The sequence below is a fragment of the Alosa alosa genome, chromosome 9, assembly GCF_017589495.1.
Source record: "Alosa alosa isolate M-15738 ecotype Scorff River chromosome 9, AALO_Geno_1.1, whole genome shotgun sequence".
Classification (NCBI taxonomy): domain Eukaryota; kingdom Metazoa; phylum Chordata; class Actinopteri; order Clupeiformes; family Clupeidae; genus Alosa; species Alosa alosa.
The window spans coordinates 32330315-32350314 of NC_063197.1; the positions used below are offsets into that span (position 1 = coordinate 32330315).

Here is a 20000-nt window from a genome sequence, read left to right on the forward strand (position 1 = left end):
CTTTCTACACTCCAAAAAATGAATTCTAACCAAGTGTTATTGATCTTATATTAAGATTAAAAAATCTAATTTTAAATCTAAAATCTAGTTTTTAGTATGAAAAGACTTACCTAGAGCCCTCTCAAAAGATCATTTTGACTTAATTTAAGAAGACTTTAACTTTAACTTATTTTAAGGAGTCTTATCAAGACAAATTTGCTCAATGCACTGGCAGAAAAAAATGCTTGTTTTTAGGACAAATTTGCTTAACGCACTGGCAGACAAATTTGCTTGTTTTCAAGATAAGATGTCTTAAAATAAGTGAATTATTTTTTAAATTAAGTCAAATGATTTCACAAAAAAGCACTAGGTAAGTCTCTTTATACTGAAAACAATACCAACTAGTTTTTCTTATCTTGATATAAGTTTAATAACACTTGGTTAGATTTTGTTAGATAAGCAGTTTTTGCAGTGTAGAAAAACCTCCCAATAAGAACCATGCTTGCCCACTCTTGCTGTCTCTTCTCTCTCTCTCTCACACACACACACACACACACACACACACACACACACACTCTGCTCCATCTGTCCGCACACCAAGCCACCTCCATCTGTGCCGCATCCGTGAGAGATGAGAGAACGGGAGAAAGAGGACAAGGGCACACTGCAGACCAATTCCCTTTACATCCTTCTTTCTATCTATTCTATCCTTCTTTCTCTACCTCTATCCTTCTTTCTCTACCTCTATCCATCTTTCTCTACCTCCATCCTTCTTTCTCTACCTCTATCCTTCTTTCTCTACCTCTATCCTTCTTTCTCTACCTCTGTCCATCTTTCTCTACCTCCATCCTTCTTTCTCTACCTCTATCCTTCTTTCTCTACCTCCGTCCTTCTTTCTCTACCTCTGTCCATCTTTCTTCTTTCCTTGAATTTCCCCTTGGGGATCAATAAAGTATCTATCTATCTATCTATCTATCTATCTATCTATCTATATTTCTCTACCTCTATCCTTCTTTCTCTACCTCTGTCCATCTTTCTCTACCTCTATCCTTTTATTCTTCTCCCTCCTCTTCTTTTTTCTGTTTCGCATATTGGACGGTTATTACTGTAACTGTCTCCATAGTAATCTGTCTCCATAGTTAACTGTCTCCATAGTAATCTGTCTCCATAGTTAACTGTCTCCATAGTAAACTGTCTCCATAGTTAACTGTCTCCATAGTAAACTGTCTCCATAGTAAACTGTCTCCATAGTTAACTGTCTCCTGTCTCCATAGTAAACTGTCTCCATAGTTAACTGTCTCCATAGTAAACTGTCTCTCTTTCATGTTGGTGGTGTCATGTTGGATGGCTTCAGTTTCCTAAAAGTATCATGCTACTTTGAGATGCTGTGCTCTCTCACACCAACGTAAACACACACACACACACACACATACATAAAAGTAGTTCTCTCAATAATAAAGATAACCCATTGCTCCAGTGGTCATCCTGCCCTTGGGAAAGGGAGATTAGACGGAAAGTATTCCTTTGAGAGAAACACTGAAGACCAAACTCATCTCTGCAGGATCGTAAACACACACACACACACACACTGAAACCCTGAAGACCAAACTCATCTCTGCAGGATCGTAAACACACACACACACACACACACACACACACACACACACACACTGAAACCCTGAAGACCAAACTCATGTCCCGTCTGCCCCTCTCCCCGTCTAACCTTGACCACGGCCGCTGAGTGAGCTCAGCATGGGGGGCTTACTGGGAGGTAGTGAGCACTCTGGACTTGAAGTGTGTGTGTGTGTGTGTGTGAAGTAGCTGGAGTTATTAAGGAGCCCCCAGCCCAAGGGCAAGGAACGGACCAAACTCACCATGTGTGCGTGTGTGTATATGTGTTTGTGTGTGCGTGTGTGTGTTTGTGTGTGTGTGTGTGTGTGTGCGCGCGTATGTGTGAGTGTGTGTGCGTGCGCGCTCCAGGGCAGGGTTGCGTGATGGGAACAGGCCAGACTCACTCAAGGTAACCACTCGCTCCTGCTCATACATTTCTCTCACACCCTCGCCTCTTCAACTCCCACAGAGTCTCTCTCTCTCTCTCTCTGTGTGTGTGTGTGTGTGTGTGTGTGAGAGAGAGGGCAGGAAAGGGGGATAAAGAGAGAGTTGAGCTGGGGGTGGTAGAGAACAGGAGGGGTTGTCGTGGCACCCAACAGGGCAAGGTGAGGAGGCCATGGTGACTGTGGAGACTGCTGGCTCATTAAAGCAGCAGTTACCAGGAAACACACACACACACACACACCACCTAAGAAAGGGCACCTACACACTGCACTCTCTCTGTCTCTCTCATCCTCTTTTCCCTACCCTACTCCCATTCTCTCTCTCATTCTTCCTGATTCCATTCCCTCACTCCCTGCCCTCTCTTTCTCAGCCGCTCCTGTATCTACCCCTCTCTCTCTTCTCCCCGAACTGACAAGGTGCCGGATCTTAATCACTGAGCTTGCGGTCGGATCCGTGCTGACCGCGGCAAACGTATCAGTCCGGTCGTCATGGAATGCTGACAGCGCGCGTGATTAATGATGTTTTTGATGCTGCTGAGTCCACCGTTCGATCGATGGTAACGGCTCTAAAAGGTAGCCCACTCCGGGCTATTTCCCTAATGGTTAAGGGTAGGTTAGTTCTATGTGCTGACTTACAAAGCAAGTTGTCATCTGAATCTGCACTTTAGATGATAGCATGGCTTACGTATTGAGTTCTGCCCGTTTCTAGGGGCAGATCACCCTCACAAAGACTACCCAACTGTGCAGACAAGCCACGGGCAACCCAGCCCCTCTCGCTAACGACAGCCATCTGTTGGAGTGTTTACAAAACACAGGCCTAACCACAATCTGATGACAATCCCTCAGTGTATCTCCAGGTTGCAAAACGTTGTTGCGTTTCGTGTTCTCCCCAACAATTCACACGAAGCAAACCACAGGAAGCTCAAAGCACCGCGCGCGAGCCTCCTTTAAAGACTTAGTCAACGCAAGACATCTTGTGCGCGCAAACAAGCCCGGAGGTTCCAAGCTGGAATCCCACTGCTTACGAATGACCGTCACTCTCACCATGCGCCTCCCCACGGAAAAACTGCCATGGGATTATGGGGCTGCTCAAACACATTGCCTGGGACCTATGTACTGATGGACAAATTCGTCACGATTGTAAGCCCACTTGTATGGCAAATTTAATAAATAGGGGCCTAGGCCTAATACACTTTTAAGGATATGAATATGCTGACATGCATAATAAAAGAGAGAAACAAAACAGTAGGGCTACATGTTGTCAACAATCCATTTAACAAAGCAAAAGGTGTTGGCAGTCCTTCCAACGCATCAATCACCTTTTATGCTCGGTTTCTGAGAGAAAGAGTGCATCAGTTCAACCGTTTAATCTCCTAGCAACGCAACCACCTGCCGATTTTTGCAGTAAGTGGAGAGAAAACGGGAGAGAGAAAGAGACTGAATCGTCGATTGCATATGGCTGTTTGTCTCTGCTGGTATTTGCCTCAAGTCAAACTATTTAATTTGATACAGATAGTTCAAAGCATCTTCCCATTCAATAAACGAATGTGGACAAGCAGAGATAGGGTTACGTAGCGTAGCCTACCTCAGCCTGTCGCACAGCTGTCAAAAACATAAACCCTCAGACACAATCTTTCAACATGTCTGGATACTAGTGTCCCATGGGAAATAAAGCGCAGGAGTCCAGATTCTGGTACAGTTCATGGTCAGCCAAGAACACACCAAATAGGCTAATATACACAAAACAACACGGGAACATTCAAGCTCCAACAGATCTTACCATCTCTACTTTCAATTTTCTTATCTTGTCGTCGAGGCTTTTCCTGGCCGGGTCTCGATCTATACACTCCGGGATACTTGACTTGGACTCCCCACGATGCGCAGATTCTTCCCGCATCCACTTCAGGAGACCCTCGGGGGTCTTTCTACCGATCTTTAACTCCAGGTCTTTCAGATCTGGGACTGAGTCGTTGGCATTACCTTCATCCATGGTGAAGGCTTCGTGTAAAATGCGTGTCGACACGACTTACTGTTTTACCCTCAATGAAAAAACTGTCGAGATAAAAAAAAGTGATAATTATATTGCACACACACTCACTCAAATCTAGCAGATGTTGTGTCCACGTCAGCGTCTCCAGCGGTCACTACAAGATTGATTCTCAGTTACTGTAAAGCTCCCACATCTGAGCATCACCAGCGAAGACCGTCATCATCAGTGCACTGGTGCCGTTTTCTGAGCTTTGCCACATGGTCAGTGGTGAACAACCCCAACATTTGCGGCATGGCGGTGATTTAAATGATCGAACGCTGCACAAATAAAAGCCTTATTTTTCCGGATGGTGATGATACACTGGGTGCAGTTCGCCTGTTACGTTGTTTTCCATCTCCAGACGTTGACGTTTGACATTGCCCGCTACTCTGGAGAAAAGCTCAGCACCTGAACATAATCTTGCACAGCGCTCGCCTTTGAAGAATCAGTCGAATTGGATTTGCTGGCACCTTCCTAGGATGAGGTTTTACCGACGGAGTCCCACTAATGTCATTAAATGTTTCCCCAGGACCGAACGCCGCTGACGGCCAGCTGAAGCAGCGCTTGTTGCGTAGTGAAATTGCGTCTGGTCTACACCTGCATGCACGATCGGAACCACCGCAGAAAAACAAGAGGCGCACAAGTTGCCTACCGTAAACACTCTATTATAGCAACAGAAAAGGATGCTCTGCAAGCTACCCCGCACAGTGCTTGTTCGTGTACGGCTTGGTGTCGGTCAGCAGCAGCGCTAAAACCGTAGTCATATGACACCACTGTTCCATGTTATTATGATTTATGATCCATGCAGGAGTCTCTGTGATGGCCTGGCCAGACTACCATTTCTTAAAGTTCGGGACAGCCAGCCAACCAGCCAGCCTCCTGTAACTCCTGCAAGATGACTCATTTTCCACAGGCATACTAGAGGCGTGCGTACAGTGAGTGTGGGCGTGTTTTTGTTTTTCCGTCTTCGGCTCCTCTTGGGTCCCCGTGCTGGTCTGTATGGAGCTGCGACCGCAGGCTCTTTCACCAGCAGGTCTTCCCTATACACACATGAGTCAGATCCCGTCTCGTCTCTCGTCCAGGGGAACACTGAGGAAATGCCGTCCGCGAACTCACGTGCTCTTGTCCAGGAGGAGTGTAGTATGGGAACCAGACAGACATTGGGAGGGAAGACACACACACTCTCTCGCTATCTCGCTCTCTCTCTCTCTCTATCCCTCTCTCTCTCACACACACACACACACACACACATACACACACCATGAGGACCAGAGAGCAGTATGTTAACCAGACAGACATTTGGAGTGAAGACGTCTCTCTCCTGCATAGGGCACATACGAGCAGCATTGCTCTCTCTCTATCACACACACACACAAACACACACACACTGTTGCTGTTATCTGCCAAGTGTCTCATTGGAAGTCTGCAATCTGTCTAGGAGAAGATTTAAGACATGAGATGAGCCTCTGGCAGCCTGATGTTCTGGCAGACACACACACACACAGACATACACACATATACACACACAGAGACACACACACACAAACATACACATACACACACACACATGCGCACACTCACACACACGGACACACAAATGCAGCTAAAAGATATTTGCTTTGCAAAATCGGTTTCCCAAAGCAGTAGAATACAGACACCAGATCCCAGATAGCAAAATCAGATTTGCAGATATCAGAACACTGGTGTTTGGCAGCAGGCTGCGTGCCACCTCTGGCCTGCTGTTGGACTACCATAGCCTTTAATTTGTCATGAATATTAACACATGAAATGTTATTAAAATGAATGAATTAGTAGAACTGATAAATAAATGTGTTTGGACCACAAATGGATAAATGGTGTGGGGTTCGACGGCAACCCACCAGAGAAGCATCGGAAAACCGGTGAGCAAAACAAGACTAGATGTTTGTCTTTATTGATGGTTTAATTTAAAAATGTCATAATAACAAAATCACCTTTTATTATTTATAGAAATTTATCCTTCAGTTCAGTGGCACATAATTATTCAACAAGGCTTGCAGTTGGAGGTTGTTTCACCTTACCAAGATCAATGATTCAACTTACAGTTACATATAGAGCTAGCCTGGCTAACTTTAAACTCTGGCCTTGTTTCTAACATGTCCATGTAGGACTTGTCAAATTAATAAAGACATTTTAAGTTGGAGTGCCTTAGTCAGAGAATTTATTCTCATTCTTGAACCTGGATGTACAATACCTTGGACTAAAGAGCACCCAAACCCAAGAAACCTATGGCGTTCCATTAGTGCCATAAATAATGCCTATGTCGACTAAATATTGCTTTTGTCAACTACTTATGTCCACTGAAGATGTCTATGCAACATTCACTTTACGACAGACGTGACAAAACGGCCTTCGTTCATGTCATTGCTCACCTTACAAAACCACACCCCCTAGTGTTGACTGTGATGTTGTGGCAACAGCTTTATTACTTGCAAATTTAGATACCCAATATTTACAACATCGTCTCAGATATGTCAGCATGCTGTGGCCTACAGATCTAGTGTTCAGGCATTTCTGTTAGTGTCCTATTCAGTTATTTTGATAAAATAAAAGTTGCCACCACAGCATTGATAAAATGATTTGACTCAGCCATAATCATGTGTCAAATAAATATAGAAATGATCAATTACAGCTTAAATGTTAAAAATAAGTTCTATCAATACACAGCCACTGTTTCCATAACACACTTGCAACTCAATAGGCAATCAACCGTTTCAATAGAACAGTTGCAACTCATATTTCACATAGCTGGTGAGACTGCAGCATAAAAAGGTGACTGATACATTTCAGATATTTTATTCATTTTTCAATGTGTGAAACAAGTGTGTGTAAACAAAAAAACTAGGGGGAAAAACAACTAAAATACCAGAAGGGAGGTGTGCTGGGACGGCAACATAGAAAAGAGGTTTGACACTCATTTACAGTTTCAAAAAATAAAGATTTCAGTTCCCAATGTCTGAACTGTGTGTGAACAACAGAAAAGACACAATGTGCAAAGGGTAGCTGTCCATAACTAAGCACACCTATAACAGGGACAAGCTAAGGAGGATGCAGCACATTTGATGGAGCCAGGAGTGTTAGGGGAGGTGTTGAAGACGTTGAAGCTGAAGGCATCCTACCGCACACCTTTCTCATCCTCGGCATCCTTGGTCCTAGGTAAGCAGAACAGACACAGTGGAGAATGGAGGGATAGAACAGAGCAGGTAACATTCAGTTTATACAACACATAACAACACATTCACAGCTGCCACATTAAGTCATAACCATAGACTAAAGCAAGAGGCCATCTCCAGCAAGACCCACCACACACAGCCAACCACCTTACATCCACACATAAACTGTAACGATAACATGAAGACAGATGTTATTGGGGATGACTTTCTGAGTGATGTTGAGAACAATACAAAGCGGACAGGCAACCAAAATCCATCAAATTTTAGCCATCATATTCAAGGATTCACTTTTCACTTTTCTTAATTGGTCAGTGAGGACACTTATCATTATAGTTATCGTTCCTGATGTGAACGACCATTAACACAGGGACAACCATTTATCCTTCATGACTGCCAATTCACTCCCATTTCAATGTCCAACCTGCCATGCAAGTCTTTAGTAGAGTGACCAGGGCTGTCCAGAAAAACCTGGTTGAAGAGGAGAAACGGCCACAGTCCTCCCTGAAAACCTCACGGTTCCTTGAGAAAGTAGACCACTGGTTCGACCTTATGTCCTCCCGCCATGTCGTAATTGCCCTGGGCAGATTGAAAGAGAATGAGTATGAGAAAGCCATCATCTTGCTTTGGGACACCATCCATCTTTTTCATGGCCTGAGGATTGGTCACAAGGGCAGCTGGAAACCAGTTGAAAATGTAGTGGTGACTACTGACTTCTGCAACATTAATCCTGGAAGTACACTAAGAGATGTTAAGCCAGGGACAGAAGTTCATTCTCATCAGTAGGTTGTCCAAGGATTGCCTGGAGAACATTTTCAACTGCATCAGACAGAGGAATCCTGTCCCAACGCCAGTGGAGTTTCAACACAGTTGTCCAGTTCCTCTCGACGGTCAAAACCGGAAGCTACCAGGAGGATGGCTGTGACCATCCTCCTGGACTTCCTGGATATCAAGGAGACCATCTGTAGTCTTGGTCTGAGGGAGGAGGAGAGGAGCTGACAAACGCTACAGCAACACCTGACTTAACAAAAACATATACTACTGTATTATATCATCTTGTAGGATACATTGTTAAGAGGGTCATAAGCAATTGACTTTGTGAGTAATGCCAGCATGCTGTAACATGAAATGGCAATGACGGCACACTTCTTTCATGCCATGACCTAAGAAAGAAATTGTCAGCACATACATCAGAAGCAAACCTTGGGAGCAAGATTCAAAGCAGAGAGACAAGGAAGTTTAAAAATCCTTCTGTGCCTAAGCCCATGCCACCCACCTTGGTTGTTGCCATGGATGTACTTGGCCTGTCAGTTCCAGCTTCAGGGAGCCCCCAGCAGCCTAATCTTCATGCCAACCACCACTCCAATAACCACCCGTCAACCTGGTCACAGCCCGACAGAACAAAAAGGGCTGAGAATAACGACACATGTCTATGTCATAATGAGGTACCTGTTGTACATGTGGTGTTTACTCAATGTCTTGATGAAATGTTCACCAAATGAAGTCTGATGTAAGGTCTGAATATCATAACCATGGGTGTTAGCTACACATAGGTGATGGAAATATTGAGAAATGTTAGGTGGTTTCACTACTAACAATTAGAACTTCAGAGTAACATTTATAATATTGATGAGGTTGGTGTTAGCAAACCTGTGAGTTCCCCTCCCCACTGTGCCTGGCAATGGCACATCCTGTTAAGGACAAAGTCCCTGTATCACTCCCTGCCTGAAATGGGGCTTTGCTTCCTACGTAATGATTCAATAACGGCCGCAGATTTACCATGCCATTTCTAATGGGTGGCAGGGCTGTACGTTAACTTTTCCGTTGTTAGAACTGGTGCTACAGAACCACACAAGGTAAAAAGGACATATACCCACAAAAGGTCAGCCGTGGCCTACTGGTTAGCGCTTCGGACTTGTAACTTGTGCCGATTCGAACCCCGACCAGTAGGCACGGCTGAAGTGCCCTTGAGCAAGGCACCTAGCCCCTCACTGCTCCCCGAGCGCCGCTGTTGTTGCAGGCAGCTCACTGCGCCGGGATTAGTGTGTGCTTCACCTCACTGTGTGTTCACTGCGTGCTGAGTGTGTTTCACAAATTCACGGACTGGGATAAATGCAGAGACCAAATTTCCCTCGCGGGATCAAAAGAGTATAAAAGGACATTTTATCCTTCTTATAAAGACCACTGACCTAATGATAGGCAATGTCCTCTTGTCACTTCAGCCTCTCTCGTCATCTGCAAAGTTCACATATGTATTTAAGACATTATTTGGCAGATACAGCAATACAAATTATTCCATCAACATTACTTCAAGAACATAAACCTGTAGTGGTGAGACTTTAGAAGTGCAAATTTACAGGGAAATAAATTATCTGAAAGCAGTTGGAGCAACAACTCCTATCTAGCTATATCAGGTTCAAAGCAAATGTAGCACATTAAATTATTCCACTGTTCATCTGAAGAACAGTAATAGCAATAGTCGAAAGTAAATTAAGTCTTTCAAAGATCGTTTTATTACCAAGATTGTTGCTATACTTCTCCATGAGTTTTTTTCTCTACTCCCTTCATTTTTACTTTCTTTTCACTGTTTTCCGGAAACTCCCCCACCCATAAAAACCTCTCTTTTCCTTATAAAACCAGGTGCCCCCGCTTGTCATAGGGTTGTCTTTTACAAACATATTACACATTTCAAGGTTATTGTCAGCATCAGGACCACACCCTGCAGAACTAAGCAGGAAAAGAGTAAACTGCCGGAAGTTTCTTACAGATTCAGCAAAGACTGCAGCCATGAAGTAATGCCCCAGTATGTAACACTTATGATAACATGGTTTACTGTGAAAGAACGTGTTGCAGAACTTATGAAATGGTAAATCTATAGTACCTTCCTTACCTATCCCTTTTAATATGCCAGTGTAGCTTTCCTCTTTGTAACCATCAAACCCATCTCCGTTTTTCCCATACCCACCATCTTCCTTTCTGTTTGACTCTTTGCCCACCAGATGCACATACAGATTGCCTGTCCGCACACGGTATATATACTGGTTGAAATTATAAAACACATATTCTTGCTTTATATTTTTCTTGGCATGGTAACTGATTTCCCTAACTATATCCACTATATCGTTTAACATGCAGATTTCAACATTTTTATTTTGGGATGGGATCCCAGACGGTTATTGCGGGGGTGTCTTCTGTTACTATTTTGGGTTTCCACTGTACTTTACCGTTATAAAAATCGTTACATTTTTGATTGCCTCTATTTCTGAAAATGATCCATGTTAATTTCTCCAGAAGTTTGTGTTCTTGATACTCGTTCTTCTGATATTCTTCTGGGATAAAACGTTGTTGTTCTTCTGGCCAAGGTCTGTCCTGCACTGGTCCTGATCTTGATGCTGATCCTGCTCCTGATGTTGATGCTGATGCTGATGTTTTTTTTGTTTCCTTGTTTTGTTTTGTTTTCCCTTGCAGAGCATGTCCCTGGTAGTACGGGACAACTGTACCTCGCCTGACCCCCTCCACCCTGGTCAGCAGGTTTCCTGCCTGGTCCAGTTGGGCAGTGACTTTTGTGCTGTCGTCCCCATGCCTCCAGACCCCACCCTGCTCATCCCTGGTCAGCGTCTCCCCGCTGGGACTCACTGATAGCAGGGCTCTGTGCAGTACAAGCCTGCTCTCCACCCCCAGGCTCCTATAAGCTCTCTGAGCAGACGCTCAGTCAAGTCAAGTCAAGTTTATTTATATAGCACATTTCATACACAGAGGTCATTCAATGTGCTTTACATAAACAAAACCAAACGATAATAACAAATAAAAGCATAGAAGGGCAATATAGTCAAAGAATAGTTAAAAGGTAAAGATCATAATAAAAAGAAAACATAAAACACAAGGTAAAATCATTTAAAAAATAAAGAATAATTAGTAAGCAAAAACAAAGGCAAAAGTAAAAAAAAGTAATAAAAGACAAAGTAGAATAATTATCGAGGCAGATTCAGAATTTGTAACTTCGGCACAGTTAGCAGAAAGCGCCTGAGAACAGTTTGGTCTTAAGTCTAGATTTAAAACTGGCTACAGTTGGGGCCTTTTTAATGTCATCCGAAAGTTGGTTCCACAGCTGAGCCGCATAGCAGCTAAAAGCTGCTTCACCATGTTTAGTTCTAACTGTAGGTTTTACTAGTAGGTTTTTCACCTGGGACCTGAGAGGACGAGAAGGTGTGTACTGCTGAAGCATGTCTGACAAGTATTTAGGTCCTGCTCCATTTACTGATTTATAAACAAGCAATAGTGCTTTAAAGTCAATTCTGTGACTTACTGGAAGCCAGTGCAAGGACTTAAGAATTGGAGTAATGTGGTCAGTTCTTTTAGTTGGAGGTCTTTGCCCAGTTCACAGCCTACCAGACTGACCGTCCCGATCTCTCTGCCCATTCTACTCACTACTTTGGCCAGCTCTTCTGCCCCATATCCCCCCAGTCTAACAACACCATCACTCCCCCTGTCCCCGTGACCTACCAGCGTGACCTGACTATCGGAGGTCAGACGTACCTCTGACCCTTTAGGCAGCAGCGTATGACCTTTGTGGACGCGCAGCAGGGTGGAGAAGGAGGTGTGTCTCTCAAACAGGGAATACGCGGCCTGCAGAACCACTGGGTCGTCTTCTAGAACCACAATATTCTGCCAATCATATCTGGTGGAAACATCATTACATTCCACACTCTCTCTTTCACACGTGTTCTCATCACACCCACGCTCTTGACCACACACACACTGTTGAACTGCATTGTTGTTCTTGGCTTGCAATGGAGGCTGTCCTGTGAGTTGATGTTTGTCAGTGCTAAATATGAGCTGTAGATCTTCACCAGTCACAATGGCAGTGAGTAGCTGACCCATCCCTTCTGTTGGCTGTGGAAATGACCAAAAGTTTAAAGGGGACAGACACATGTAAAGTTAATGTTACATTGTGGAGCAAGTTTTTGCTTGTTTTGTGCTCCATTGAAATGCTCAAGTCAAGGGAAAAACGTTTCTTAAAGCACTCCTTTGACAAGGAAATTGTTTTAGAAATATGTTGACAGTAACTGAGTAAGATAATTAATTCAAGTTGGTTGATTCTCTGAGACCTGCATATACTGAACATTAATTAGTTTATAAAGTTGAATTCTTCAAATTAATTGTTACCTTATGAGGTCGATTACCTACATTGCAGCCTTGCACAGGTGTCCCAAAGTCTCTATGAAAACACATAGCATTTGACTTTTAAAACAGAATCCTGTTAATGAAAAATTACTCTAACTTCTAACGGTAGTGAGTGGTATGGAAATATCTGTATGATAAACTGACTGATATACTGTGTATATGTAGATTTGAGTAACTGACTAAACAAGTGCGTGTGTGTGTGTGAGAGTGAGTGAGTGAGTGAGTGAGTGTGTGTGTGTGTGTGTGTGTGTGTGTGTGTGTGTATTTGAGTAACTGACACTAAAGTGTGAACAAGTGTGCATGTGTGTGTGTGTGTGTGTGTGTGTGTGGACTTACAAAGTCAGCTGGCCATATCTCTCAGCATTCTCTTTGTTCTTCAGTTCATCACTGAGTTGACCTAAGAACACAATAATCCATCACAGGTCTAAGATATGAAACAATGACTTTCATACCGTGTACTCTTCGATTATTACCAAAAATTGACTAAATTCTTCTGCTCTTGATTTGTCTTAACAGTGTGCAATGTACAAAAGTACACACAGTTTTTATAAGTCAAGTCGAGTCAAGTCACTTTTATTACAGTTTTTTACAATTGTTTACGCACGTTTTCAAAACTCTGTGTCTATTTTTCAAAACTCCACACACAAAACCCACAACTGCTCACACAAAATGCAAAATGCCTCACATCTCCAGCAAAATGACACACAACATTCAAAATGTCAAAACACATCTTTAAAACAAACATTAAGCCTCACATTACAAACACTTTTGTCATAATATGACATTTTGGATACATCATGTACACACTGTTGCTCAAAACCTAAAGCTCTTCTGTCTTATGCTTTCTATATATATTTCCATACAAGAGTGAAAGTTATGGTATCAACAAAGAGAAGTTGAAATACACAGTAAAAATGCAAGCAATATTGAAACCAAAAACAGTGATTTTTCCCAAATAATTTGCTGTTGCGTATACAGTATTTTACAGCAAACAAGAAAAAAAGCCAAAAAGAATACAGTGACCACCAGATGTACATGGAGTTTTGAAAACACTGATTTTGTTTTTTCCAAAGACAAGTGTGTGTGTGTGGGGTGAGGTTTGTGTACAGTATGTATTCATAGGCCTATAGACCCTTTCAACTGCAGAAACAAACAATTCTACAGTAAGCGTTCCTAAGGCATTTCTGGAGGCACAGACAAATGTATTGAGCTAATGGTACTGTAACATGGGGACAAACAAAAATAGAGTAAAAAAGACAAATTTTACATAAAGTCAACTTTTGTAGAACATTACTGTAAGCTAAAGTCCGATTACTGTAATTTTCAAGTATCTGCATTGGTTCTGAATATTTCAACCGGAAATCCTCTAGGAGCAGATTGAAAGGGTCCATACCTATATAGAGTGTATATCTATTCATAGACCTATACTAAGGCAATGATTGGATGGTGTTCAGTAAAGTAAAGAGTGTTTACACATGTGAAGAGAAAAGAGGACGCACTGGTGATTTAGTGTGGCATTTTGATGGGTTGTGTTTGAAGAACGAAAATCAAGTTACTTCCTGTTAGATTTTTGTGTGTTAGGTAGAAAATTGTGTGTGGTGTTTTGCAAAATGTGTTTTAGTCAATTGAAAACTGAGTCAAACACTGAGAATTAGTGTATGGTTTTGCAGATTTGGTGTCGGGTTATGATGTTTGGAGGACATGTTTAGAAAATTGTGTGACAAGCAAAGATTTAGTGTGTAAGCAGTTGAAAAAAACTGTAATATAGCACATTTAAAAACAACAGGAGTTGACCCAAAGTGCTTTACATGGCAAAAGAGAGGTTGGGCAAAACAGTTCAAACATAGAAAGGGGCCCAGGGATACACAGGTCTGACTAAAGTAATATAACATAAGTAAGAAGAAAAACAATATTATACGAGTAGAAATAAGAAATAGTGCAATTTTTAAAAAAATAATTATAACTTTACAGTGTGTAATGTACAAAAGTAGGCCTACACCTCACTCAGTTTTTATAACGCCCATTTAGGGCCAATAGGGATAATACATGTCCTGCTATTTTACTGCTTACTATTCACTTGATACATTCCGCGAGTCAAATCTGCCATTTTCGCATACTTTTTGAGTGTTACTTTGATTGCACTGCGCGACCAGTGGCGATCAAGCACTACCAACGTTACCTGGATGAATTCAGTTGGCTACTACGGAACAAGCTGGAATCTTATCGTTGGATTGGCTATCCTGGCACTACCGGCGGCAGATTCTAGTCTCTCCTACCAACATCGCTGTGGCTTTCTGTGCCTTCCATCGACAGCACAGTTGCTGTATCCAGGTGGGACCTCCACTCGGAATCGCCCTGCAGTGCAACTCATTAAACAACAAGGCAGAACTAATTCATGACATAATTACTGAAAGAAAACTCCATTTCATGTGTTTGACCGAGACATGGCAAAATCAGCAGGATTTCTTCTCTCTCAATCTGGCCACTCCCCCAGGCTATGTATACATCCAAAAGCCTCGCTCCTTGGGCCTTGGTGGTGGGCTGGCTGTCATATACAATTCTGACATCATGGTCAAAGAACTCCCCATAAATTCCAGCATTTTCGAATGTGTGCACTTTGTGTTGACTGGGGCTGCACAGCTACAAGTTATACTTGTCTACCGCCCTCCCAAAGCCAACAGTGGGTTCCTATCTGAACTCTCAGAGTTACTCACCACTGTCTGCCCCATGTCCCCATCCACCATAATTTTGGGTGATTTTAATATTCATGTGGACTCACAAAGCTGCCCATTTGCAACAGAGTTCTTATCTATCCTTGAGTGTTTAAACATAACACAGCATGTACATGGCCCCACACATGACAAAGGCCACACCTTGGATTTAGTCTGCTCCACTGGCATAACTCCCCTCAATCTCCAATGCCTGGACCTAGCTGTCTCAGATCACCGTGCCATCCTCTTCTCGGTACCTGAGCCGTTCAATCAACAATCACGTTCAGGAACATCAAACACGTATCCACACCTGTACTGTCGAGCATTCTGGCAGAACATCTTGCCTCCCACCCCTCCAGCTACTCTGTGGATGCCCTTACTGAGCACTACAACAAAGCTCTCTCTCACAGTCTGGATGCTGTAGCCCCCTGAAGAATCGGTCCGTCACTTTCAGCCAGCCCGCGCCTTGGTTCACTCCTGAGCTCCACCATCTGAAGGCAGCTGTGCGCCGGCTTGAAAGGCTGTACAAAAAATCTGGACTGGTTGTACATCAAGAGGCCTACAAAGATCATGTGGGGAATTACAAAAAGGCTCTCTCCAGGGCTAAAACTCTGTACTACTCCACTCTCATCAGTAAACACCAGAATGAACCAAAGCAGCTCTTCTCAACTGTAAACCGTCTCCTCCGCCCTCCAGATCCACCCCAACCATCAGATGCTACAGAACTCTGCTGCAAGTTCCAAACTTTCTTCCAGCAGAAAGTGGACGACATCCACCTGCAGCTCCGTCAGACAGGCGCCCCATGTCCACCTGCCTTTCACCTGAAGGACTGCAACTCCACCTCTTCTGTTCATCCACATCAGTGCTCTCTCTCCTCATTCTCACCACTCAGTAATGACCAGGTCATGGATCTTGTGTCAAAAGCTAAATCCACCTCTAGCAAACTGGACCCCATGCCCACGGCCCTGGTAAAGGTGTCTCCACACTTTGCCCTACCATGACCGACATTATTAACACCTCTCTCACATCTGGTGTGGTACCATCTAGTTTTAAAACAACTGTGGTCATTCCCACCCTCAAAAAACCCAGCCTGGACCCTGACGATCCTGGAAATTACCGCCCAATCTCCAACCTACCCTTCCTCAGCAAGATCTTGGAAAAAGCGGTGGCTGCCCAGCTTCAACACCACATGTCCCACCATAACCTCTATGAACCCCTCCAATCTGGCTTTCGACCCCACCACAGCACGGAGACAGCGCTCATTAAGATCATGAACGACCTCCTCATAGCTGCAGACAATGGCCTCATCAGCCTTCTCATCCTCCTAGACCTATCTGCAGCTTTTGGCACAGTCTCCCATACCATCTTGCTTCACCGTCTTCATGAACACTTAGGACTCTCTGACTCCGCTCTCTCCTGGTTTCACTCCTACCTCTTCACTAGGACGCAATACATCACTATCAAGGATTCCAACTCGACCCCAGCTCCAGTCAACCACGGCGTGCCCCAAGGCTCAGTGCTTGGCCCCCTGCTGTTCACCATCTATATGCTCCCTCTCGGCCAGATCATCCGTCAGCATGGGCTCAGTTTCCACTGCTATGCTGACGACACCCAGCTCTACATTAGCGCTAAACCATCTACCAATCTCCCTCCCCTATCACTAGTTCACTGCCTGCATGACACAAAGACTTGGATGGCCACCAATCTGCTCAAACTCAACAACAACAAGACAGAGCTCATGGTGGTGGCCCCTCCGTCTTTGTCCAAGAAAGTTGGGGACGTCTTATTGAACGTAGATGGCTTTACCATCAGGCCCTCCCAAGAAGTGCGTAACTTGGACTGCAACCTCTCACTCCAAGCTCACATCAGTAACATCACCAAATCCGCCTTCTTCCACCTCAAAAACATCTGCAGACTCCGGCCCTCACTGTCAGACACTGTTGCGGAGACTCTGACACATGCCTTCATCACCTCCCGTCTGGACTACTGTAACGGTGTCCTTTATGGTCTTCCCACCAAAGCACTGGACAAGCTACAGCGTGTCCAAAACTCGGCTCACACACACAAAGCGATGGCAACACATTACCCACACACTCAAGCAGCTTCACTGGCTCCCGGTGAAGTCACACATCACCTACAAAATATAACTCCTTGCATACAAATCCCTCAATGCTCTTGCTCCCCAGTACCTCTCCGATCTCATCCAGCATCACTCCCAGCCAAGGTCCCTGAGGTCCTCTGGCAAGGACCCGCTTGTCATCCCCCGTTCCAGGCTACGGACTTTTGGTGACAGAGCCTTCTGTGTTGCTGCCCCCACCCTTTGGAACAGTCTACCTCTCCATATCCGCCCAAGCCCCCACACTGGCTAATGCTCAAAAGCACCTAAAATCACATTTGTTCACTGAGGCCTATGGCCCTTAACCACCCTGCCCCCCAACCCCACTTCTACCCCCTCCTCTCTTCTCCCCTCTATTCCCCTGCCCTATCTCCTTTTGTAAAGCGACCTTGGGTTACTTGAAAGGCGCTATATAAAACCAAGTTATTATTATTATTATTATTATTATTATTATTATACACATGATGAAATTCAATGCAAATAACTTCAATTTTATTTTACATGTATACTTTCACAACAGACATCATCACACGCGATATGGACTCAAAACTATGGCAAAGACAAACTGCCTAAACTGAGATAGTAAGAAACCGTTGTGGGAACCAGGATCAAAATGGATAAGCCTACTCCTCAGGTCAACCCAGAGTTTGTTGAACTAATCAAATAAAATGTCTTGTTATGACCTTGATTCTTTGAAAGAGAACATGAGATGTTAAGCAATGCAAAGTCATTCTTTGATGACATATCGACTTCCAGTCCAACCACTTGTCTCTGGATTTTTTCCATCAGAGAAAGACTTTCCAATGGTTAACAACACTGACTGAAAGAGAACATTTCTATCAGCTACACAATTCTTGATTTTCTGATTCCTGAATTTCTCTTGAAACAGCTGGGATAAATATAGGAATTTCAGATGTGTTCAGTGTTAAATTCCTTGTGCTATAGGTTAGGGACTTGGAGACTCGACCACAGTGGTCGACCAAAAAACATTATTCAATATTACTTTATATTAATATTAATTAGAAAAGCATAGAAGTTAAGTCTTATTGCATATCGCTTTGAAAAGGAGAGAAGTTAAGTCTTATTGCTTAGTAGAAAAGGAGAGAAGTTAAGTCTTATTGCTTAGAAGAAAAGGAGATAAGTTAAGTCTTATTGCTTACTAGAAAAGGAGAGAAGTTAAGTCTTATTGCTTAGTAGAAAAGGAGAGAAGTTAAGTCTTATTGCTTAGTAGAAAAGGAGAGAAGTTAAGTCTGTTACCTGAAGCAGAGGACAGAAGAAGTAAAGAGTGGAAGAGGGCAGTGCTGATCCTCATCTTCAGGGTTCAGTCTGACCTACTGATGAGACGTTCATTGGGCCAGATATGTATATGTAGTAGCTCCTGGCCCTTTGGTTGGCTAATGCAATTAGATGGATATCACCCTATTCACTGAGAGATTTGCATAGCAAAACGGTCTGGCAGACTGCCAGAAATGCCCCCAGTGGACAGACTTCTGCCCCTTGTGGACAGACCGTGTCCTCACATCTGTTATAGCCATTTCCCCTGATTACAGTGGGAGCTAACTGTTGTAGCCATTTCCCCTGATTACAGTGGGAGCTAACGGTTGTAGCACTCGGCGAAGGTTCATCAGCTGATCAGCTGCGCGTCCGGTGTTGCCCTGCTGTAAGAGTGGGGCGGGCTGGGTGTGAATGAACTCTCAGAAGTAGGTTCACACTAATGACCATCTGTTCGCTCAGAGACACCAGAGACACTCCCAGAGGACCAGAGCTCAGCCGGGTCAACACTAGTGTCCTGAAACTCATCACTTACATGACTGCTGGTGCGGAGGTGTGTGTGTGTGTGTGTGTGTGTGTGTGTGTGTGTGTGTGTGTGTGTGTGAGTGTGTGGTGTGCATGTGTGTGTGTGTGTGTGTGTGTGTGTGTGTGGGTGGTGTGTGTGCATATGTCTGTGGTGTATGTGTGTGCCGTGTATGTGTGTGTGTGTGTGTGTGTGAGAGAGAGAGAGAGAGAGAGAGAGATAGATAGGTGTGTGTGTGTGTGGAGCGTGTGAGTGTGTATCTGCGTGTGATGTGTGGATATGTGTGTGAGTGTGTGTCTGCATGTAATGAGTGGATGTGTGTGTGTGTGTCATGATGTGTGTTTAGGAAGGATTAAGACCATGATAGCAGATGCTTATGCATCATGTGTTGGCCACTCTGTAATCCTCCATGAGGAGAGTGCTTGTGTGTGTGTGTGCGTGTGTGTGTGTGCTTGTGTGTGTGTGTGTGCTTGTGTGTGTGTGTTTGTGTGTGTGTGTGTGTGCTTTTGTGTGTGTGTGTGTGTGTGTGTGTGTGCTTGTGTGTGTGTGTGAGAGAGAGGGGGGGCATTTCTCACAGAAGACTCATATTTTCACGGTGAGGAAAGGAAAATCTATGTGTAACGGTAGCCCTCACACCCTCTCACACACACACACACACACACACACACACACACACACACACACACACACACACACACACACACACACACACACACACACACACAGACACACACACACATCACACACAGACACAGACAGACACACACACACACACACACACACACACACACACACACACACACACACACACACACACACACACACAGACACAGACACAGACACACACACACACACACACACACACACACACACACACACACACAGACACACACACACACACACACACACACACACACACACAC

At 44.0% G+C, this 20000-nt stretch overlaps 1 protein-coding gene across 1 annotated transcript in view; it reads right to left on the reverse strand.

Annotated features, from left to right (window-relative positions):
* Positions 1–5204, reverse strand: part of lurap1 (leucine rich adaptor protein 1) — a 17070-nt gene extending 11866 nt beyond the window's left edge. The window contains exon 1 of the mRNA XM_048253598.1: positions 3814–5204. Coding sequence (XP_048109555.1) covers positions 3814–4023 — 210 coding nt within the window. The 5' untranslated portion in view covers positions 4024–5204. The remainder of the gene's footprint in view (positions 1–3813) is intronic.
* Positions 5205–20000: the final 14796 nt, after the last annotated feature.